The sequence below is a fragment of the Cupressus sempervirens genome, chromosome 4, assembly GCF_028749045.1.
Source record: "Cupressus sempervirens isolate cs-2001-9-10 chromosome 4, ASM2874904v1, whole genome shotgun sequence".
Classification (NCBI taxonomy): Eukaryota; Viridiplantae; Streptophyta; class Pinopsida; order Cupressales; family Cupressaceae; genus Cupressus; species Cupressus sempervirens.
In genome coordinates, this window is record NC_143121.1 from 267,324,084 (window position 1) to 267,349,603 (window position 25,520).

General features: G+C 32.2%; 1 protein-coding gene and 3 non-coding genes across 4 annotated transcripts; 1 reads left to right on the forward strand and 3 right to left on the reverse strand.

Moving 5' to 3' along the window:
* Window positions 1–983: 983 nt before the first annotated feature.
* On the reverse strand, window positions 984–17,981 carry LOC149561044 (uncharacterized). Its single transcript, XM_089827736.1, has 8 exons — window positions 15,059–17,981; window positions 10,708–11,031; window positions 8,501–9,291; window positions 6,003–6,346; window positions 3,866–3,957; window positions 2,503–2,625; window positions 1,564–2,372; window positions 984–1,506 (listed from the first exon to the last, which is right to left on the reverse strand). Exons 1-8 carry the CDS (start codon window positions 17,950–17,952, stop codon window positions 1,133–1,135), a joined length of 5,751 nt encoding a protein of 1,916 aa, XP_089683862.1. The 5' UTR covers window positions 17,953–17,981; the 3' UTR covers window positions 984–1,132.
* On the reverse strand, window positions 3,870–3,958 carry TRNAS-GCU (transfer RNA serine (anticodon GCU)). The gene has a single exon. It is a non-coding gene; the product is annotated as a tRNA-Ser (tRNA).
* TRNAR-UCU (transfer RNA arginine (anticodon UCU)) lies at window positions 5,873–5,944 on the forward strand. Its single transcript has one exon. It is a non-coding gene; the product is annotated as a tRNA-Arg (tRNA).
* Window positions 17,982–25,447: 7,466 nt separating the features above from the next.
* Window positions 25,448–25,520, reverse strand: TRNAM-CAU (transfer RNA methionine (anticodon CAU)). The gene has a single exon. It is a non-coding gene; the product is annotated as a tRNA-Met (tRNA).

A 25,520-nucleotide genomic window follows, 5' to 3' on the forward strand; every position in this document is an offset into this window, starting at 1 on the left:
CGGATATCTCATAGAAAAAATTCAGCGTGTTAATAGGAAATTGTACAATATTCATATTACCCTTTCTATATTAAAGATGAATTTCAAAAAAAAAATGATTTTGGTTCAATGACCGATTCCTCAATTATTTCACTATCATCAGTTAGGTTACGAAATAAAATAATGAAATGATTATTTCATTGATTAAGAAGATTTCTGTATTTCTAGACTAAATATATCTTAATCTATTCTATAAGATTTGGGAATAGTAGCCAACTTAGTTTTAGCTTCTCTTTTTTTTGTTTATTCACTTTTTATAGAATTACAATGCTTTACCCGTGCGAATTGCTAAAATTAATTTATTTAGGATCAGTCGGATTGGTCCTCTACCATCATCATTGGCTGGGATTGGGATATCCACGAGATCCGGGTCACAATCTGTATCAACTAAGCAAATTGTGGGAATACCCAAAGTTCTACATTCCCGAATAGCAGTATATTCTCCTTTTTGATCGAGAATTATTACAATATCGGGTAATTTTTTCATGTATCTAATACCTCCCAGATCTTCCTGTAATTTGTTCAATTCTCTCCTGAGTATTGCTGCTTCTTTCTTCGTAAATTGATCAAATCCTCCCGTATTTTTTTTTTTCATTAAATTTTTGAATTTTTCAAGTCTTGCTTCTGTAGTAAACCAATTAGTTAACATACCCGCGAGCCATTTTTTATTTACATAATGACATCGAGCTGCTAAAGCAGCTAATTTAGCTGCATCAGCTGTTTGATGTTTTGTACCAACTATCATAAATTGTTTTCCTCTTTTTGCTCCATCAAACACAAAATCACAGGCTTCTGATAAAAAACGAGCGGTATAAGTCAAATTTATAATATGACTATTTTGACGTTCTTTAAAAATGTAAGGTGCCATCTTAGGATTCCATTTTTTTTTCTCATGACCAAAATGAACTCCTACTCTTACCATTTCTTTCAAATTGATGTTCCAATTTTTTTTCATCATTTTCTTTTTTTGCTTTTTAATATGAACTGGAATACCTACATTCCAATGGAATGGGTTAAATTGCTTGCCGTAGCCTACTTGGTACAAATATTCATTTGATTTTTTTTTTTAATTTTTATACAATAAAGCAAATTGTTAGATTTCTTTCTTTATCAATTTCTTTTTTACTACTCCTACTCGTTTTGATTTTTTCTTTATTTTGACTAATTTTTTTAGAACTTTTTTTTTTTGTTTTTGCAATAAAACTTTAAAGAAAAAGAAAAAATCTTTCACTTTTATTGGAAATAGATTTTTCTTACTCATTCTCGGATCTATTTTACTCCGTTTTTTCAAATGGTTGAATCCAGTACCAACAGGTATCATTCTCCCGAGAATAACATTTTCCTTCAAGCCCTTCAACCAATCAATGCGACCTTGAAGAGCAGATTTCGCTAAGACCCGAGCAGTTTCCTGAAAACTATTTCCAAAAATTATCGTAAATGGGTGTTTAACGATAATGTCATTATTAACTATTGCCAAAAAGATTTCAACATTTTTTGAACAGGTTTCCCATTAATAGGTTTAACCGATAGAGCGCTCATAACCTGTAGGATTAATGGCCTTCCACTCCGCCATATCTACAGCTCCCATGGGAGCTATAGATATGTAAGGCATCCCATATTCTTTATTTAAATATACCGCTGTCATTAATCCCACTTCACGATAAGGAATTAAATTGAACCAAGCTTTTGGTAATTTTTTAAGATCTTCTACAGATCCTCCTTTAGGAATTATTTGATTAATTTCAATATCCAGATCTCGTAATAAACGTCTTAATTCACGACAATCGTGTTGATTATGAAAACCCAATGTAAAAATTCCAATTATATTGACAGAAGGCACATTTGTGAGAAATTGATCCCATTTTTCTTGTCTATGACATCTATCTAAATAATATCGAACCACCTGTTCTAAAGTTCTATCCGCTGCTTGAATTTCATTTACTTGATAATGATCAACATCTGCAAAAATGACGTCGGAATCAGAAATTATGGATGCTCTATTCACAAAGTTTTGTAAATCTTCTTGCAAAATACTAGAGGTACATGTAGGTGTCAATATAATAAGATCAGGGTGTTCCTCTTTATCTTTCCGGAGAATATTATCCACAACTCTTTCTTGAGATCCACGTGCTAGTACGTGACGATCTACTATGCTAGCAGTTGCGGCAGTAAAATCTCTTTCACGTTCTAACATAGAACGCATGACATTGAAATAATCATCTCCTAGAGGAGCGTGCATAATGGCATGCACATTTTTGAAAGAACTAGCTACTCGTAGGGTTCCAATATGAGCAGGACCAGCATACATCCAATAGGCTAATTTCACTTTATCTCTATCTCAATTTGATCTGTATTCCAATTCTACACCGCAAAAATATCCCTTTCTCTATTTAGAATCTTATCGAAATCATCTTTTCCTTCTATAAGTCTTTTTTTTTTTTCAATTCAATAATACTGTTCCACCTGGGACGGAAGGATTCGAACCTTCGAAATAACAGGACCAAAACCTGCTGCCTTACCGCTTGGCCACGCCCCATTATTGTTTTATAATAATCCATTAAGATAAATTGACACAATGTTTTGAATCTGAATTGCATTATTATAATTCGATTCGTTATGCAATTATGCATAACCGGAGGGGCATAGATTCTGGAGTTAATCAGATATCTAACTATAGGGGAACCTAAAAAGAAACAAGAATATACATTCATTGGTCATTCCCTATCAGAATAGGTAAAATATTGTATAAATAAATGATCCCTTCCAACTCGAAAACTAAAAGTCTAATCTTGTCGAACAATTCGATTGATTGGCCAAATACTTTTAGATCTTTACATTATTCATCGGAGAATCAAAATGTCAGTTATCCTCAACTTCCATATTTGTCTAGACGATGCCGCTTTTCATTTGAATAATCCCTTTTTTGCCAAATTGCCTGAAGCTTATGCAATTTTTGATCCAATTGTTAATGTAATGCCCATTATCCCTCTGTTCTTTTTTTTATTAGCCTTTGCTTGGCAAGCTGCCGTAAGTTTTCGATAACGATAATCTAAGTTTTTATTCATTTTTGTTTGTATCACTTGATATGGAAAAAACATCTTTTTTTTCTATCATTTTATGATTAGTTAGTTGTTACAATTTAACTATTTATAATTGGATCATTTTCATTAACTAAATTGACGTAACACTCTTTTTCCTCGTTCTGATGTTTATTTTGTGATACATCTATTCTCGACAGATCAAAATAACTTGAGTCAATATCAATGGCATCACAGTTGCAGTTTGGGTGATTAGCTAGTGATTAGAATATGTTATTAGAAGATAACATATCTTTCAATATTCTATTTAAAAAACGAGTAAAGATGATAATTTATCTATTCCAAATTTTCTTCTATTTTAGACATAGACTGTACTTGTTTCTATTGTTTTGTTGATTGTGATAATCTTAAACAAGTTTAGGGTAGTTTAATTAGTATTCAAATTCCTATTTATCCTGTTCAATTCCGAGCAAAGAAGAAAAGAGAAACAGAATAGATTCAATTTTGAATCTGCTTTTTTTCTTTGCTCAGCCAATGCCAATAGCCAATATATGATACAAAAATTGATGATCTATTCCGTTTTCTAATAAGAATAATTTCGGAGATTACATAATGCTTACTCTTAAGCTGTTCGTTTACACAGTAGTGATATTTTTTGTTTCTCTCTTTATCTTTGGATTCCTATCAAACGATCCAGGACGAAATCCTGGGCGTAAAGAATAGAAAAAAAGATTAGAAAGTAGATTTTGTCAAAATCCCTTAATAGGTTTTGAAGAGTAATCTCAGACTGAACGGAGAGAGAGGGATTCGAACCCTCGGTACAAAATAGTTTGTACAACGGATTAGCAATCCACCGCTTTAGTCCGCTCAGCCATCTCTCCTAGATGGCAGATCTAAAATGAATATAGCATTTCACTAAATAAAGACCAACATTTGTGAGAATCCAATTTTATTTTTTTATTCCATTTCAAACAATTTTTCGCTTTTTCTAGCCCGGCCAGTATCTGGCCAGGCCATTGTCTTTCCTAGATAAGGAATTAATTGACTAAATTATGAAGAATACAGTGCTCTACCTAATCTGAAAGCTAAAATCATTATTATAAAAGTAACAGCAATAAAAAGGGCTATCAAAATTTGACCTTGTGATATCATTTCTTATATTTCCTTTTATGTATTATATTTTTATCTCTTATTATAAGATTAATAGATAAGCACTTGCTATATATATATAATGTATTCTATTTTTATCTCTTATTATAAGATTAATAGATAAGCACTTGCTATATAATATATATTTTTTTTTTATTCCAACTATTTCAGATTATAATCTGGATGAGATGTTCTAGATTGGATTGAAAATGTATAGATCATATTGAAGGGTAAAAAAGAGATTTCAAAGACTAAGAGTGGATCATTCTTATTTTCTATATCTGTCATAAAGAAAAACTAATTCCAAATTACTTGAATTATTCTAAAGAATGTGTTAATAATCATAACAACTATCTATAAATAGACTAGTTACTAAAGAAAATCATACTATTAGTCATGGAGTATTCCCTACAATATTGATTGAGGATTTTTCTTTTTTCTTGTAAGAGTAAAAACAAAACAATAAGGTAAGGGACGGAAGAAGTGAAAAGAAACTATCTCTTATTAAGTTTTCAGGAATAGGAAAATATGATGATCGGAACTTGCATTAGATTCTTATTAGAATGATCGGAACTTGCATTAGATTCTTATTAGAATCTAAAAATTACTTTTTCCTATTGGACAAAAAATCGATCTGTATGATACAATGAAATTGTGGCGGGTATAGTTTAGTGGTAAAAGTGTGATTCGTTCTATCATTATATTCAACAGAGTTGAAGGATCTTTCAACTCTCATTTATATTTTTTTATATAAAAAACTCTATTTACTATATAGGTTCTAAACCTCTCCTATGAATACCCTGGGTCAGGAAAGGAATTGTGCGCATTCTCGTAATTTGAATTTGGAATGAATGATAAAATGACGATATTTTCCATTCAAGATGGCGAAACAGAATGTAGAATTTTTGAAAAGATTAGACCGATCTATCTAATCGGATCAATCAAAGATCCATGGATATCAAAATATTATTTTTCATCATAACTAAACTAAATGTTCAACTACTAGAATAAAAAAGTTGGAGTCAAATAGCTAGGTAACAGTGACTTTGGTTTACTTTAGTCACCGTGATTTTGTTTGAGCTCGGTGAAATTTGATTTCCTCTAGGATTGCAATCAGTAGAAATAGAAAACGAAGTAATTAGAAAGATTTTTGAGCCCAATATTAAGAATTTTTCAATCTTATCTTTCTATAGGGATCATCTATCAAGTGAATAGGTATTTTCTATTTAAGGTTCTTCACCTGAAGTTAAGAGGAAAGAACTACAAATACAACTAACATAGATGTTATGGAGCAGAGCATAAATAATTTATGTATTATGTGAAAAAGCGTTTTTTTTTTTTTTTTTTTTATCAGACCTCCCTTTCTATCTCTCTCTCATGGAGGAGCCGAATGAAATGAAATTTTCATGTTCGGTTCTGAATTAGAGGCGTTAATCAACGTCGACTATAACCCCTAGCCTTCCAAGCTAACGATGCGGGTTCGATTCCCGCTACCCGCTCATTCATATTTCTTATTCTTATTTCATTTTTCATGCCCATGTTACCTACCTATTCTTTCTCTTTCGTTCCCGAATCTCGTTGTGAATAGAGAAAAAATCATACTTTTTTATTCCCAATCGATAAAGTAAAGGAATAATGAAAATAAAGCGTCCATCGTCTAATGGATAGGACAGAGGTCTTCTAAACCTTAGGTATAGGTTCAAATCCTATTGGACGTAATAATTCGTCGTTATGCTTTGTTAAATGTTGCAAAATGATTATTTAGCTCTTTTATACTATTTCGAGCATAATAAAAAGTTGGAGATTTTCTTGAATAGCTTCTTTTAAGAGATCTTCTGCTTGTTGCGTGAATGTCCCAGTAGAACGTATAATTTCTCCAAATTGGGGTTTCTTTTTTACTAAATACTCGCGCAGCTTAAGAATAAATTTTTTAACTTGTACGATCTCTAATACATCTAGATATCCATTCGTTCCAGTATAAATCATAGCTATTTGTTCTTCCACTGTCAAAGGATCTGATTGAGATTGCTTGAGCAACTCGCGTAATCGTTGGCCTCTTGCCAATTGATCTTGCGTAGCTTTATCAAGATCAGAAGCGAATTGTGCAAAAGATTCTAACTCTGCAAGTTGAGCTAATTCTAATTTTAATTTCCCAGCTACTTGTTTTTGCTAATATCTTCTTTTCAACTTCTTATATATATTTAAATTCTATTATTGTACGCATCCTGGTTCTATTACTCATTTGATCTAATTACTACCAATAGTGGTCAAATGGGTGTATTACCCAATCATATTGCAATTGTAACAGCTTTGGATATAGGAGTCATGAAAATACGACTCAATGCCCAGTGGTCCACTATGGCTTTGATGGGTGGTTTTGCCAAAATAAACAATGATGAAATCACGTTATTGGTAAATAATGCAGAAAGAGGTATTGATATAGATCTTCAAGAAGCTCAGGAAAGTTTTAGACTAGCGAAAGCTGATCGTGCGCGAGCTGAAGGCAAGAGACAAGCAATCGAGGCTGATGTGGCTCTCAAAAGAGCTAGAACACGACTAGAGGCTGCTGATGCAATTTTATTAAGATAAAGAATTAATCTACGAAATTGTAAGTAAAGAGATTCCAATCCTAAGGAAGTCTTTAACTGTCTTAGCCAATAACTAGGCACATTTCCACCTATGCCCATGCCGTCTGCTATTGCAATTTTTTTATTTTATTCTTCGCCTAAAGTGAAGAAATCTATCACATTTCACTATCACATTTCACTATTTAATAATAGAAATTAATAATAGAATAAATTGGAATTGCCGAAAGGTCCTCAGGTCAAACTAAGAAATTGGGTTGCATCATACATACAAAACATGATACAATATAACTTGAATGAAAGAAAAAAAAAAAACCTTTTTGACAATAGAGGCTACAAAATGAGTATTTTGCACAAAACTTTTTTGTAATACAATACAAAAGGGATTCTTTACGTTCGACACCCAGGTCGAGTAGACCTTGTTCTTGTAAGAGCTATTAACCAATAAATCATAGGGAGGGACTTATTTATGTCACCAAAAACAGAGACTAAAGCAAGTGTCGGATTCAAAGCGGGTGTTAAAGATTACAGATTAACTTATTATACTCCGGAATATCAGACCAAAGATACTGATATCTTGGCAATACTTTCTGTAATTCTAAATAGTCTCTTTGTAATTCCATATAGTATTTATGGAATTCCACATAGAAATATCCAAAATAATTATGTAATTCCAAATAGTATTCATCCAATACTTTTTGTGATTCCAATTTATTCTTATTCACTACTTTTTGTAACTCCAAAGAGTATTTATGGAATACCAAAGAGTATTCATCCAATACTTTTTGTGATTCCAATTTATTCTTATTCACTACTTTCTGTAACTCCAAAGAGTATTTATGGAATACCAAAGAGTATTTAGTCAATAATTCCAAATAGTATTCATGAAATACCAAAGAGTATTTATGGAATGCCTTATCTAATTCTAAATAGTATTTATTCAATACTTTCTGTAATTCCAAATAGTATTCATGAAATACCAAAGAGTATTTATGGAATGCCTTATCTAATTCTAAATAGTATTTATTCAATACTTTCTGTAATTCCAAATAGTATTCATGAAATACCAAAGAGTATTTATGGAATGCCTTATCTAATTCTAAATAGTATTTATTCAATACTTTCTGTAATTCCAAATAGTATTTATTCTTATTCAATACTTTCTGTAATTCCAAAGAGTATTTTTGTAATTCCAAATAGTATTTATTCTTATTCAATACTTTCTGTAATTCCAAAGAGTATTTTTGTAATTTAAGAAATGAATTAAAAGATCTGAAGAAATTTGATCTTCATGTAGTGATTTGATCCTATACTTGAAAGTATTATAGAAGAAAAGAAATTTTTTGATGGCCATCACTGAGACAAACATCAAAGAAATATTCAGCAACTTGGCTCCTCACAGGGCCACGCAGAATATAATCTCCTATACTCACGTATCGAAGGGGGTCGTTAAACCGATTAGAATCCAACACTATTAATGGCCACCTTTTGATTATAAAAGGTAATTTTTTTTTTTGTCAGCATGCAATTTCAATTGATCAGATAAAAAATTCACTAGCGGTCTAAAAGAAGAAGGCAAAGGAATGGACGGCTTCTTAACATTCTCCTCATTTTTTTGAATATTAATAGGGGTCTTAGGCGGTGTCTTAGGCTTGTGTTTCTTATGTTTTTTTTTTTTGTTAGATTTACCGCTAAAAGAGCCTTTCTTACCAGATAAGTCTAATGATAGTTCTTCAAGTTCTTCTCGAGGACCGTGAATGAACGTCCTTGAATCGTTCCATTTTGTAGCAACGAGAAAAGGATTCCTCCCGCAGCATGCCACCATGGCATAGCCGAAGAAAATAATTTGAAAACTGAAGGCGAAAAATTCTCCCCTTCTATCCCTTTTTAAGGGAACATCATTTTCCACCCGTGAACAAAAAATTTTCGTCATTTTTACAAAAAGAATTTGTCCGCTCAACCATCCGGCTGCGGTACTCAGCAGAAATAAAAAGTTTCCGCTATATCTGAATAGCATCAGATTGATTAATCGGGTATAGATAGATTTACCGAAAAGGGCGGGGTTTAGCAGTTGTAAAGCGACTCCAATAAAGAATTCTACTGCCGGATTTTGAAGCCAAGGGTGTTTCCGAAAAAAAGCTCTTTGAAAAATAACAAAAAATAAAACGGGAAAAAGCATGGTTGTCATCAAATGGGGTTTCCAAATACTCGCATAAATAGGCGCTACGTATATGGATGAGAAGACCACCAGTTGTGCCACAAAAGAACCACTAAGAATCAAATTCCCTGCAGGAACAATTTTTCTGTTGTCGATGACTTTGTTTTGAATTAACAAAGATCGAATAAAATACATCTGGGCCGGGCCAATTGGCAATGTTGCTAAAAAACCATAATAAACTCCAAATAATAGAACCGGAGTGGATCTTTCAACCCACGGTATGATGTAATTAAGCATAGTCTCTTTTCCTCCTGCCGTTAGACTATATTAGTTATTTATAATAGAAATTTATAATAGAACTTTTTTTTTATTCATTCATGAGACTATGATTTTAACGTTATTAACATAACATTCGGATCATTTTTTTATTTAATATGACAATTTTTCTATAGAATTAGATTACTAACCTATTTCTATTTCATGGAATATTTAGAAACTGTCTTAGATAGATCATTAGATAACACTCCAAATCTATATACAGAGATTAACGACAACATCGAATCTACTCCGTAACTGTATTACATAGATCAATATATTACCATAGATCATTTTTTGTATATGATAGCACTATAAGTATATGGTTACTTATCTCATATATGTGTCCTACCTGCCGAATCTTCTTCTATAAGTATATCATTACTTTACTAAGTATTATAAGTATATCATTACTTTACTAAGTATTATAAGTTTACTAAGTATTATAAGTATATCATTACTTTACTAAGTATTATAAGTATATCATTACTTATCTTATATATGTGTCCTACCTGCCGAATCTCCTTAATTAAGGGCTATTAAAATATAATCACGGTGATTCTCAATCTTATGTTATGTTAATCAAGATATCCAAAATTGACTATTGACTTATTAATAGAAAATAAAACATATTTCTAAAGGTGCCGTTCAACCATTTCATTTAATAAGCTAAACATAATATTCTATCCGATCCACTTTCTCTTCCACTATTGAACTAAACTCACTTTATTATATCACAAAACAATGATATTTTGTTGTCAAACCGATCCACTTTCTCTTCCGCTATTGAACTCAACTCACTCTATTATATGACGAAACAATGAAATTGTCAAGTATTTTATGAAATAAAATCAAATATTCGATGAAATTATTATATGACCTTCACAAGATCTCGTAATAAACGTCTTAATTCCTTAATGTTTACGATAATTTAATGGATTACATTATGAAATTCCTTAATTTAATATTTTTGACATACCAAATTTTCAATAGTAGCGATAATCCTATATCATCAGGATCCGAGTCCAGCTCGATATAGTCCACAAATGTAAGCCAAGAACCATACCAATTTAAATTAGAAAAATTTCTAAGCCTTTTATAAGATCTAATCATTTCTCCTACTCTCTCAAAGCAGTAGGAATTATACTGCAAAACTCTGATGAGATAGAAGTTCCTATAGAACTTAATCAACAATAAAGGAATTCTGGAGGAAATATAAAAGAAAAACCCAATTAAGATATAAAGAAAAGTATTAGAAATTTTAATTCGAACAATTAGCATTAAACGATGATTTAATCTAAACTCCCTAGATATATGTTTTACTTTAATTAAGAATAATCCAAGTTCACCTTATTTGTTTGCTGTAATAGATTATAATCTTGGATTATAAACTAGAGAAACTATTATCTTATCAAACAAAAACCACAAATGTTTAAAACATTCCGAATTCAATCTGTTTTCTACAGGTTTTGTTTCGCCGATATGTTCAGAATCTTTGTCTTCTTCACACATTTTTTCAGAATCTTTGTCTTCTTCACACGAGTAGTTGGGTCCTGGGCCAAGCCTTGGCTGAACTTTGGAAATCTTGATGCCATAATGCTTTATCCTCCTAGCCATTATCCTACTGCAATAATTCTTGCTAGGAAGAACGCCCATGTTGTGGCAATTCCACCCAGAAGGTAATGAGCTACTCCTACAGCGCGTCCTTGAACAATACTCAAGGCTCTTGGCTGGATAGCAGGAGCAACTTTTAATTTATTATGGGCCCAAACAATAGATTCAATAAGTTCTTGCCAATATCCACTTATGTCTAACATAGCAAACAAACTCCAAGAACGCTTTAGTTTAATGTTCCTATTTAGTGGCAATTAAGAACAAAATAAAGAACAATTAGCATTAAACGATGATTTCCAATTATCTAATATTGGCAACATATTACAGGACACATTTGTTTGCAACATATTTGTTTGGATTATTTGTTTGTTAGATTATAATCCAGAACAAACTCTCCTATTGTTCTGTGAACGAGTTTTTGAAAGGGACAAAGAAATGGATTCTCTTTCTTTTGAAAATGATTTTGTAAAGAGTTCCGAACCTAATTGTTCTCGAACTACACGTATAGTACTTTTATGTTTACAGGCCAAAGTTTTAGCACATGAAATTAAAAGTATATACTTTATATGATATAAACCATCTTGATTGATGGATCCACTGTAGTAATGAAAAAGATTTATCCAAATTTGATCGAATCGATCGAGAATATCATCATCTGATAGACTGGTCCAAGACAATTTACTAATTGGCCACCCTGAGATGTCACAAAACTTTTCTTTAGCTAAAGAAAAAAGAATTGATTTAATCGGAGCTGTTGAGTTTAATTCATTGGTAATAAGATCGGTAATGAATAAATCATCTAGCATTTTGGCTCTAACCACGAGAGGTCTCATTTTAACATGCATAAAAAACCCTAAAAAAAAAAAAGAAATCTTGGATAATTCAAGACTGCATATCCTATACGGTTGAAACCAAAGATGAAAATAATATTGCCAAAAATGAAACAGATGATATCTACATTTTTTCACTTGAAGATGCGTACCCTTTAGAGCTATAAGGGATCTTTCTCCATATCTCACATAATGGATGAAAGAATCCTTCAACAAACAGATCTTTTTTGTTGAAATTTTTTGAACATCTCCCATTATAGTTGGATCATTATTATTAAACATTCAAAATAAATAGCAATATTCTATAGAATTCTATTGAATATATATTTTAAAACAATCTATTTATATATAGATTATAGATTCTAAAACAATAAAATTTATCAATTTCAATTCCATTCTATTACATAATAGAAAAATAGAGTTTTGATATCAATTTTTCTAATCTCGTGCTTTATACGTACCTCTACACTACATTTGCCTAAGTTTATCTCAAAAAAGAAAATAAAGAATGTTATAGAAATGACTTTAATACAAAAGTCATATAATAACGGGAGATTTGAAATGATTTCTATAATCATTTCAAATCTCCCGTTATTATAATAATAAGAATTAAAATCAAATTAGATGGATTAAATTATCTTAAATTTCAACTTCTTCTTTTCTGACCAAAGTGGTTCGACCCAAGTCTTCTAAATTTTTCTGACGACGTAGAGGTCGGGTAACCAATTCAAGTACATCTCTTGCATTGGCAAACCCATGAATCTGGGCAAAAGTAAATTCCACTGACCATTTAGTACTAATTCCTCTTGCTTCTAGCGGGTTAGCATGAGCCATTCCCGTGATAGCTAAATCGGGTTGTAATTCGCGTATACGTCGTATTTGATTCGAATTATCCGGTTTCTCCACAATTCGTGGTATTGGTACACACATCTTTATACATGTATCTTGTAAAAGTGATAATTCAGCAGTTTGATATCGTTTATCCATATATGGAATGCCAATTTCATGAACAATCATTCCACATCTAATTAAGAATCTTGCTAGAGAAACTTCTAGCAGATTATCTCCCATGAAAAAGACAGATTTACCGTCTACCAAATCAAGATAATCTTTTAAACTTTCCCATATTCGTTCCTCCCTTTCCTCCAAACCTTGGGGTTCAACACCAAATACAGGACAAATCTTTTCAATCCAAGCACGCGTTCCGTCTGGACCAATAGGAAAAGGAGCTGCAATTAATTGACATTTTTCGCGTCTTATCAAAGTTGTTGCTGTCCGACTCAAAAATGGGTGAACACCACAAACATAAACTCCGTCACCCAATGATGGAAGATCGGTATATTTTTGAGCAGGTAACCAACCTGATACCTTGATGGATTGACGTTTTAATTCTAAATTGAGTTGAGAAGCGACGTTGGACGGCAAAGATCCAAAAAGAACTAAGGAAGGGTGATTTGCATATTCAACCAATTCTTCTTTTTTTCTAGAATGAAAAGTCAAAAAATGTTGTATAGTTTCTTTTCGTTCACGAACGGAGAATTCCGGTTCTGGACAACGATGTGCCATGGCAGCTAACACAGTATCTTCTCCTTGAGTAAAGGCATAATCGAGTCCATTCGCTCTTGCCACTAGAATTGGGATTCCAATTTCCCATTCTAGTTTGGGTGCCATACCTTCCAAATCCATTTTTATTATCTCTGTAGTACAAGTACCTATCCATATAATCACGCTAGGATCTCTATCTTTTCTTATTCGAATATAGAGTTTTTTTAATCCTTCATAATCATTCAATTGAGCCGAGATATCTCCTTCTTCCAATTCTGCCATTGCATAGCGAGGTTCTGCAAAAATCATTACTCCAAGTGCATTCTGCAGAAAATAACCGCATGTCTTTGTACCCACAACTAAAAAGAAACTATCTTCAATTTTTTGATATAACCAAGATACACAGCTAATTGGACAAAAAGTATGATAATTACCTGTCTCACATTCGACAATGAGAGTTTCATCAATTTTCACTGACATAAATTATTATAACTATGTGGATTAAATCGTCGTAAACCCAAGTAAATTTTCCTTATTATTTTGATGTTTCCCCTCATCAATAGGATTGAGATAAAGGTCAGAGAGTAGATTGAATAATTCCCGATCTGGAATCTCCTTTGGCACAATACCTTCTGGTTGGGACAATATTTGATCCGCTATGTTTAAATAATATTCACATACATAGTTAAGAGATGGTTCGGATCCAACCATTTCAAATAAAGTTTTCCCCTTGACCCTCGAAATTCGAATATCTTCAATAAGAGGTAACACTTCTATTACGGGCATTGGACAGGCCTCTACATATTTATTGATAAGATCTCTTTTAGATGTGCGATTTCCAACCAAACCTGCTAATCGGAGTGGATGTGTACGAGCTTTTTCCCTTATAGAAGCAGTAATACGATTAGCTGCAAATAATGCATCAAATCCATTATCTGTAATAATGAGACAGTAATCTGCATAGTTCAACGGAGCAGCAAAACCTCCGCAAACCACGTCACCCAATACATCAAATAATATTATATCATATTCGTAAAATGCATTTAATTCTTTTAACAATTTCACAGTCTCTCCTACCACATATCCCCCGCATCCAGCACCTGCGGGCGGCCCCCCAGCTTCCACACAATCTACCCCTCCATAACCTTTATGAATGACATCTTCGGACCAAATATCCTCATAATGATAATCTTTGGACTGCAAAGTATCTATAATTGTAGGTATCAAAAATCCTGTAAGAGTAAAAGTACTATCATGTTTGGGATCACATCCAATCTGTAACACTTTTTCCCCACGTCTAGCTAGGGCAATTGAAATATTACAACTAGTGGTTGATTTACCGATTCCGCCTTTTCCATAAACTGCTATTTTCATCTTTTGATCTCCTTTTCTTTATTTTTTATCTTCCGAACTTATTATTCGTTTGATCTAATTTTGAGTTTAACTTTGCCTTATTTGATAACAGTAAATAAATTCTAGTATGTTACATTACATTCTTTGTAACATTGTGTGTGTTTTTTTTTTTAGCTCCCTCACCCTCATTTTATCCTGAGTAAATGGAGGAAGCCAAGCAAAGAATCCTTCATTTCCACTTCCACAATAAATGCAAATTTTTTCATTAATTTGAAACGGGAACTCCCCGCTAATTAAGACTTATTTCTCTATATTCAAATAATAGAATAATTTGTACCAATATATAACTATAAGAGTACCATTAATTTGACTTACCGACCGAAATATTAATATTAATAATGGGAAACCTGTTCAAAAAATTAGGATATATACCATGGTATAGTGATATAAGAATTGAATTCATTGACCAACTGATTCTGACTATCCTCCATAGTTATTCTAACACTGGTGAATGACCCCCAAAAGTTTCCAAAAAATCTTGCCAGGTGTCTGTTCAATTCTTTAAATTTTTTTTTTCGATTTTTCGATATTAAAGTATTCGAGCGGGCTTCTGATAATTGTTCAACTTTAGGAAGACCTTGAATTATATCATCGGATTTTAATCTGTCGTATGACATGGTGATTAATGTATCTCCTTCGTAAAGAATTTTCCCATAATAACTATTATGAGTTGCTCTTCGAGTACCCAAATAGGGTTTAGCTAATCTAATGATAAAAGATCCCTCACGAACAACTACAATTTGACCAGATTCTTGGAGTTGTTTATCTTCGAATATCCATATACTTTTGCAAAAAAATTGTCCAAGGCTGACTACTGGAAATGTTTTTTCAAAAAAATTGAATAGGGAAAAGTACAAATGAAAATTGAAAAGAATATTTCTGCATGAATCAAATTTATAAATTTCCCTCTTTTCGTCCATAAAATAGCATTTAGCTACTTGAAAAGTATTCGAGTCATTGTTAGAAATTGAACGTTCATTTAGTAATACTTTTTTATAAGTCATCAAACGACAGTATGGAAAACGATTAGAAATACTATGTAAATAACCCAGGAAACCTGACAATGCCATTTTTTTATTTGCATCCGACTTTTTTACTATATTTAAGCTTTTTAAAGAATCATTAAACAAAACGATTTGAAAAAAATCAGAAGTAGACAGAATAATAAAAGATTGATCTTTTTTATTCTCATTAGGTACTGAACGAATAGTTCCCTTACTAAGTAATTTACTTTGATCATTCGAAAAAAAAGAATTAGTGTGACCTAATTTGTTATGAAACAAAAATGGAGAACTTGCCATATTAAAAGAAGGGTATTTCAGCAAGCTAATTTGAATCATATTGATAATGATCTTATTTGTTCTTACTGAAATGAGAGAAATATAAGTCTTTTTTATTTTTAATCTGGGCCTTCCGTCTAATTGATTTTCAAGAAAATTCCTTTCTTTTTCAATTGAATAACCCCCGAGAATATTCCCATATTTTATCATTTTTGAACGAGGGTCATTCAAAAAAGCAAAAATATTGTTATTTTCATTTTTATAGAAAATAGATTCTATAGGCATTCTAAGAATTAAATGAGGACAAGGGATTCTTCGCTTCCCCGATTGTTTATCACACCATAATGGTACGATGAGTTCGTTTTTTACCCTCATATTGTTGGTATTTTCAAAAAGAATGGTGCAATCGATAGAGTCTTGATGTTCGTTAGCTATGGTTCGATCAGTTTCGAGATAATTGAAGATTTTTTTCCCTCTTTCAAAACAGTTTGAGTCAACTGATTCGTGTTTCACCTGATCCACTGAATAATTCGAAAGTGATTTATGTTTGTAAAGGAGAAGCTCTGTAATATCCACTTGATCTTGATCTTTATGAAAAGCGGATTCATATATCCCTCCCGATAATACCCATAAATGAGTTGTCTTTTCTATTAAATTAGACAGCATAGGGATATTCCAGTGCATTTCTCCTGTCAGGCCAGAATATATAGATTTCTTTACTTTCTCTTTAAAAGGGGGTTTTTTTGCACGAATCTCAGCAATTATTTGTTCCGATTCCACGAGTTGATTATTCTGAATGAATAGCAAGCTTTCTGGCAGAATCGTTAAGTTTTGTACTTCATATTGATTATCGATAGTCACGTCTAAACTATTATGGCATATATAAGCAGGGTGCCCATGACGGGTGCGGGTAGGAAAAACGAAATTTTCGTTGAATTCCATTTTTCCGGTGAACGGGGCTCGTATATGTTCTGCAATATCACCCGTAAATACCCCACCAGTATGAAAAGTCCTTAATGTTAGTTGAGTTCCCGGCTCTCCAATTGATTGGCCTGCAATAATGCCAACTGCTTCTCCTAATTCGATTAAGTTACTATGAGTAGTATTCCGACCATAACATAATTGACAAATCCAAGATATACTTTTGCAAGTAAAAGGGGTTCGTATATATATTGGTTGTATTTGGAAATAATAGAATTGATTGGCAAGTTTAATTCCAATATCTTCATTGCGCGTGGCAATACATCTTCCCTTTATATATACATCATCTGCTAATACGCACCCAATGAGTGTTTGTAGAACAAATTGATTTTTGATTGTTTCTTGATCTTGAATAAGATTTACAAAAAGACCTTGTATAGTACCGCAATCTACTTTACATACAACGAGGTGTTGTACTACTTCAACAAGTCTACGTGTGAGATATCCAGCATCTGCTGTTCGTATAGAAGTATCTACAACTCCTTTACGAGCACCATAACAGGAAATAATATATTCTGTTAAGGAAAGTCCTTCACGTAAATTTCCTTGAATGGGTAGATCGACAATTTTTCCTTGAGGATCTGACATTAATCCTCTCATACCTACTAATTGGTGAACTTGAGATATACTTCCTCTAGCTCCTGAAAAGGACATCATATGTACTGGATTAAGAGGATCAGTCATCTTAAAATTCGGATTCATTTCTCGTTTCAAATATTCACTGGTAGCATGCCATATCTCAATCAATTGACGTAATTTTTCCACTGCATGTACATTTCCATAATCATGATGTCTTTCCGAAGCAAACCCTTGTTGCTGCACATCTTGGATAAGCCATAGTTTAGCTGGTGTTGTTAAAAGATCATCAATTCCTAATGAAATAGCTGCATCGGTAGCTTGCTGGAAACCTAAAATCTTCAGTTGATCTAATACATGTGATGTATATGTCATTCCAAATTGATTTACGAATCTTTTAATAAGGTGCTTCATAACAAATTTATCCATCCCTTTATTAAAAAAGGGCACTTCAAAAGGAAAGGGTACTTTTAATTTAGGTTGTATCATAAAAAGAAGGTATAAAGAAAAATTCTTTGTATTATTCAGTGGATCAGGTGAAACACGAATCAGTTGAACGGTTGATCTTATTACCTATTCCTCTTACTTCAGGACGTTTACCCAGCCAACGTTTTGACCCAGCTTTACTTAAAGTTCGATTTTTCCATTTAACGTTGCCTACTTGTCCAATTGTTGCTGAGCAGTTCTCAGATATTAAACGAACCTCTCCAGATGGTAATCTTAATGTGGTCAATCGGCCTTCTTTTGCGATCAATTCTGCCACAGCACCCGCTGCTCTAGCTAATTGTCCGCCTTTTCCGACTTGTACTTCGACATTATGTATAGTCGTGCCTAAAGGTATATTGGTTGAAGTAGATCTTTAATTTGTCAAAATCCCTTCCCAAACTGTACAAGCCTCTCTCAGGGCATACAGCTTTCTGGATGTGAATAGAATATGATTATTATGAATCTATTTTATATAGAGGCTTAATATGAAGGGCATACTTTCAATTCCTTATGTCCTTATTCTGTACATCCTAGGTTTCTTTATTCCATCATCTGGCTTATGTTATTTTTTCATGTAGCATTCAGAATGATCAGCAATAGGGTAGGAATCATCAAGACACCAAACCATAACTTTAAAAGAATTAATGGATTAATGGCCTGATATAACTATTAACCAATGGAAATATTTTATTGATACAACCTAAATTGAAAATACCTTCTTTTTATGATACAACCTAAATTAAAAGTACCCTTTCCTTTTGAAGTGCCCTTTTTTAATAAAGGGATGGATAAATTTGTTATGAAGCACCTTATTAAAAGATTCGTAAATCAATTTGGAATGACATATACATCACATGTATTAGATCAACTGAAGATTTTAGGTTTCCAGCAAGCTACCGGTGCAGCTATTTCATTAGGAATTGATGATCTTTTAACAACACCAGCTAAACTATGGCTTATCCAAGATGTGCAGCAACAAGGGTTTGCTTCGGAAAGACATCATGATTATGGAAATGTACATGCAGTGGAAAAATTACGTCAATTGATTGAGATATGGCATGCTACCAGTGAATATTTGAAACGAGAAATGAATTACATAGAAATAAGGATAATTTCATAATAATTTCAAAAGGCTTCTAATGATTAATATTTTGAGCTGTAGATATGGCGGAGTGGAAGGCCATTAATCCTACAGGTTAAACAAAATTTGTTTTGAAATTCTATTTGTATTAAATAGATGTTCAATTCAACCATGGTATAAGAACATATTTAATAAGGAAACAATTTGATAGAACTATCTATATTTCAATAACTAGCTTATTGGATCTTAGTCAAATAAAATATACTAGAGACCAATTTGTTTTTATTTCGAGTTCCCTATCATTCATTTTAGAAAAGAAGCAAAAGCTTGATCTCAACGAGTCGCACACTAAGCATAGCACTGCTCCAAGATGTTTAATAAATTTTATTTGATCTTATAGAATTTAAGATTTTTGATTGGTTAGATTATAGAAAGATATTGCTCATCTTAAACAAAGATCCAAATTTTTATCCCTAATACTCCATAGACGGTTTGAACCGCATAATAACAATAATCAATTTTAGCTCGAAGGGTCTGTAGGGGCACTCTACCTTTCATAGCCGATTCTTTCCGGGCTCTCTCAATTCCGTTAAGACGCCCTTTAATTTTTATTTTAACACCTTCGACAGTTTCCTTTTCAGCTAGTTGAATAGCTTTTTTCATTATTTTTCTTATTTCAACTCTCTCCTTTAGTTGTAGAGCAATATATTCCGCAAGAATTTTGGGTTCTCTATAAGGTGTATCCACCTTTTCTATAGAAATTACAAGTTCTCTGTTTACAGAATTAAGCATACTTTGTACAAGCATTTTTTGTACTTCCTTTCTTAATTCCTTCATTTTTTCTTTTTTTCTTGGCGCTTTTTTTTCAATAAACAAATCGACAAATGCAATATATATATTTACCGAAATCAATTCGGTCTGTTTCAGAATTTCTATACGTGTAATTCCTCCATAACTAGAATTGATAGAACTTTTGATATGTTTTACATAATTTTCAATGCAATTATATATTCTCTCATCTTCTCGTAGATCTTCGGAATAATCCCTTTCTTCAAACCAAAGGGAATAATGGTTTTGAGTAAAACCAAGTCTAAAACCAAGTGGATTTATTTTGTTTCCCATACATATTTTTTTAGTACTTTAAGTTTTAGCTATAAAAAATTGCCGAAAGACGAAAAGAAGATATTAGCAAAACCACGTTCGCTAATTTTAATTTCCCAGCTGCAAGTTTGAAAACAGTTCAATTTGTTCTTTTTGAAATACATAAAAAAATAACAGATGAATTACAGCGATTTGCGCTTTTATCTATTTTTTCATCTATTTTAGATGATAAAGATTTGAAAGATGATGAACAACTTATATGGTTCATGCGTATTTTAAATATAGATACATCATTTGAAAATGATGAACTTATATTTCTATTGTCAATAGATGTTGTGCACGATTTTATAGATGCAGCATTCGATCAAACTGATCAAAATATAAATCCTTTTTTTGCTATACTAAAAAATTCTATTCAACCTGTACAATCTTTAATGGATTTGCTTGAATTGAAAATTTTCATAAATTTGACCTTCCTAATTAAATTAATTAAACAATTAGCCAATTTAAAAGAACAATTACTATCACAAGATAAGTTCTTGAAAGTAGCGGCGGTAAACTTAGTGAAAATAGAACTCGATTTTCCGGAAGAAAAAAGAAAAGCAAGGAAAATAAAAAAACTATTTCCTTTTTATCCAGGAAATAATCCAGAGACAAATTACTTTTTATGGCTGCGAAAACATACGGCGATATGTTTGATGGAAAGATATCTGGTTTTGACAAAATTTAAATATTGGTTTAAATTTCGTTGTTGTGGTTTACTTAAAGGAGAAGAATTCTATCGGTTCGGTTCCGATATTCTAGTAGAATACGTTAAAAAACAAGATCGCTATGAGTGTGATAATAGCATTGATCATATCATACATAATGATCCACTATATCGACAAATAGAAAATCTATACCTCCATTACAAGAAAAAGTTCATATATAAAACATATTGTACCATATAAGAGTATATATTATAAGAGTATATATAGATTTCTTTGGACACATATAAGGAAAATCTATGGAACATTTCGAGGTTTAATAATAATGGGAGATGTTCAAAAAATTTAATAGTGCGAGAATTAATGGTATTTAAAGTGATTCAATAATTTATTAAAGTAATTAGTGTAAAAATTAAAGTAATTAGTGTAAAAATTGAATATATTTCAAGAGAAAGAAATGATTCAATAATTTATGTAAATTAGAATTTGTAAAATTGAATACATTTTAAGAGAAAGAAATGATTCAATTTTTACAAATTAGAATTTGTAAAAATTGAATACATTTCAAGAGAAAGAAATGATTCAATTAGTGTTTTTTTTTTAAATAATTTATTAATTTATTAAACAATAAGTTTTATGGATAACAATAAAAAATCAGTCTCAATCAAGATACCAGAATTGAAGTGCATCGAATTCAGAGTAGAGAGTGACCGTTTTCATTATGGTCGTTTCACTTTATCTCCGCTTCGCAAAGGTCAAGCTAATACGATAGGCATTGCAATAAGAAGAGTTTTACTCGGAGAAATAGAAGGAACATGTATCACACGTGCTAAATTTCACAATATATCAAACGAATATTCCACGATAACAGGTATTATGGAATCAATACATGAAATTTTGCTGAATCTAAAAGAAATTGTACTCCAAAGTGATGCGTACGGAATTCGAGAAGGATCTATCTATGTTGTCGGACCAAAAGAAGTAACCGCTGGAGATATCATACTACCACCTTCTGTGAGAATAATTGATACTACACAACATATAGCTAGCATAAACGAACCACTTATCTTAGATATATCATTACAAATTGAAAAAGACCGCGGATATACTATTAAAAATCCTTATGATTTAAAAATTAAGAATGAATTGGATGAATTTTTTGATATAGATGCTGCCTTTGCCCCTGTTCAAAATGTAAATTACAGTATTCACTCCTATTGGGACGAAAATGAGACACAAGAAATTCTATTTCTTGAAATATGGACGAATGGAGCATTAGATCCTAAAGAAGCACTTTATGAAGCTTCTCGTAATTTAATTGACTTTTTCCTTCCCTTTCTAAAAGCAAAGGAAGAGAATGCAAAGGAAGAGAACAGGGATAAATTAGCTATTTCGCATACATCGACTGATACGAAGGGAATAGATTTCAATCAAATGTATATTGACCAATTAAACTTATCTACTAGGATATATAATTGTCTCAAAAAGGCAAATATAAATACAGTATCAGACCTTTTGAATTACAGTGAAGAAGATCTCATGAAAATAAAACATCTTGGGAAAAAATCTGTCAAAGAAATATTGGAATTGATACGAAATATTGGAATTGATTCACCGGGGAATACATTTTAGACTTACTTATAATAGTTCTATTTTTTCTCCCCATTCATGACCCCTTTTTACTAAGTTCTTCTAGAAAGTCAATATGAAAAGAATTTTTGACCGTTTTGTAATTCTCAAAACAAAATAGTTGCAATTCTCAAAATAGTAGTAATTCTCAAAACAAAATAGTTGCAATTCTCAAAATAGTAGTAATAATATTAGAAATAAAAGCATTTTAAAAAACATATATCTAGGGAGAGACCATTTATCTTAAAGCAACTACTCCCTAGATATATAAACAAAATATTTTCCTCCTCCCCTATATTAAGATATTCTAATTTCTATCAAATTGGAAAAGACCTAGAGTTAAAGATTCATCGATAGGTAACGTTGCTCCAATACCTAACCAAAGAGCTACTGCAGTACCGATTAAGAATACTGTTGTAGCTACTGGACGACGAAATGGATTTTGGAATTGATTCACATTCTCCAAGAAAGGAATTGTCAATAGTCCTGCAGGTACTGAAGCCATTAAAAGGACACCTAATAATTTATTAGGTACTGTACGAAGTATTTGAAATACGGGGAAAAAATACCATTCGGGTAATATTTCCAAAGGAGTTGCAAATGGATTTGCCGGTTCACCAATCATTGATGGTTCTAGAACTGCTAAACCTACGGTACATGCAATAGTACCAAAAATAACTACTGGAAAAATATATAAGAGATCATTGGGCCAAGCGGGCTCGCCATAATAATTATGTCCCATGCCTTTAGCTAATTTAGCTCTTAATACAGGATCATTCAAGTCAGGTTTCTTTGTTATTGGGATAAGTAGATTTTTATGAATGAATATGAATCTATCCCCCGAAAGAACCGGACATGCCAATTTTGATCATCCGGCTCGAGCAATAGTTGAAATAAAAATGATGAACGACGTATCGTTAGAATCAGTATAACTAAGAAGATCTATGGAAAATTCATAATTTTATTTTTTCGTATGCTCAGTATCCAAGTAAGCTCACAAATTTGATCATGATCAATATGCCTTTTGGATCATCTTATTCCTTGTAATCTGTGTTTATCTAGACCCTCACAATGTATTTTGCATACTTGCATACAAGGTATTGACTTGTTACTGATCTGGCCTTTTTCCTTCTTTAGATCCCTTCCTTTACTCCGATAATTTACCGTATTGAAACGCAAGGGAAATGCATGCATTTTCATACTATGAAAAGGAAAGGATAAATTTAAGTAATAAATTTGAGTTCTGAAATGTTATTACTATTACCTGGATCTCACGGAGCCTAATTCGGATTCGATCATAGAAATAATTCTCTTATAACACAACAAAGTGTTTGCCTTTTGCCCAGGTTCTAAACCTCTTATTTTTGGAAAGAAAATTGGGATAGAGACACATTTCGATCTGAATCTTTATATGACAGATCCTATAAATTGATCTGCACGGCCTAACTAATAGTTCAAGTCACACACTCCCATAATCCATTTTCTCCATTTGAGATCAGTATCTACTTCAATTCTTTGTATTAAATATACTTAATACTTAATAATACTTAATAATTGAAAGGAGAAATCCGAGAAACATGTTTTTCGCGGCAATGATCTATTAGAAAAAAAAGAAAATAATAGGTTTTCAATACTGATTCAAAATGTAGATTTCCTTTTTATAAAGGACCTGAAATACCTTGTTTGCGGATCATTAGAAAATGCATTAACATAAATACAGCAGTAAGAAGGGGTAATATGAAAGTGTGTAAACTATAAAAATGAGTTAAGGTCGATTGGCCCACACTAGCACTTCCGCGTAATAACTCTACCAAAGGAGTTCCTATTAACGGAATGGCCTCAGGCACACCGGTCACAATTTTGACTGCCCAATAACCAATTTGATCCCATGGCAAAGAATAACCGGTTACACCGAAAGATACGGTTAATACGGCTAGAATTACACCCGTAACCCAAGTTAATTCGCGAGGTTTTTTGAATCCACCTGTTAAATAAACGCGAAATACATGTAAAATCATCATTAAAACCATCATACTTGCCGACCACCGATGGACCGATCGAATTAGCCAGCCAAAGTTCACTTCAGTCATTATGTATTGAATAGAGGCAAAAGCTTCTAGAACGGTGGGGCGATAGTAAAAAGTCATAGCAAAACCGGTAGCTACTTGTACCAAAAAAGAAGTCAGTGTGATTCCCCCTAGACAATAAAATATATTCACATGAGGAGGAACATATTTACTAGTGATATCATCTGCAATCGCCTGAATCTCAAGACGCTCTTCGAACCAATCGTATACTTTATTGAGATAGGTAAACTCAAGTAATTCTTCAACCAAAAAGATTTCAACATTTTTTGAACAGGTTTCCCATTAATAGGATTTTTGAAAAGTATTGAAAGCCAAAATGCCCATGAATCGCTATGATTATATCTGTAATAGCATCTACTTTATTGGGAATAATAATGAATCCAATTGTTGCAATTGCCCAAGATACATTATTTTAGAGATTGATATTTTTTGTAATATAATTTTCACTAGGTGTAAAAAAAAAAGGAAGAATTGCCCTTATATTCATATTCTTAAAATCACAGGGAATAGGCTAGGCTTAAATTATCAGATGAACTTCTAATTACAAAATCAACTTGATCATTCAATTAGAAGTTCATTTTGGTTATAATACTGGTTATAATATAGAATTTGTTCATTTTGTACCAAAACAAAATATAGATGTTTCTATCTGAGAAAAAGTCGTTCAAACATGTGTTAAATAAAATATTTGTAATTCTTAACTTCTCTTTTCAATAGAAGTTAAGAATTACAAAACAGGGATGGAGATAATCTAATCTCCATACTGAATTGAATCGAGATAACCTTGCTGCGATTCTTTCATCTAAAAAACAGAGTGCAATAACTGTTTATTATGCATCCAGCAGGAATTGAACCCGCGACTTCCCAATTATGAGTTGGGTGCTTTTACCATTCAGCCATGGATGC

Excerpts from the sequence above, each read along its gene's own strand:
- LOC149561044 (XM_089827736.1), bottom strand. The coding sequence starts at position 17,952 with ATGGATAAATTTGTTATGAAGCACCTTATTAAAAGATTCGTAAATCAA. Across the intron at positions 2,626-3,865 it reads AATCCCTCTCTCTCCGTTCA|ATTCAAAACATTGTGTCAAT; the intron begins GTCTGAGATTAC and ends AATGCAATTCAG. Across the intron at positions 1,507-1,563 it reads AGGTTATGAGCGCTCTATCG|TTAATAATGACATTATCGTT; the intron begins GTTAAACCTATT and ends TTTTGGCAATAG.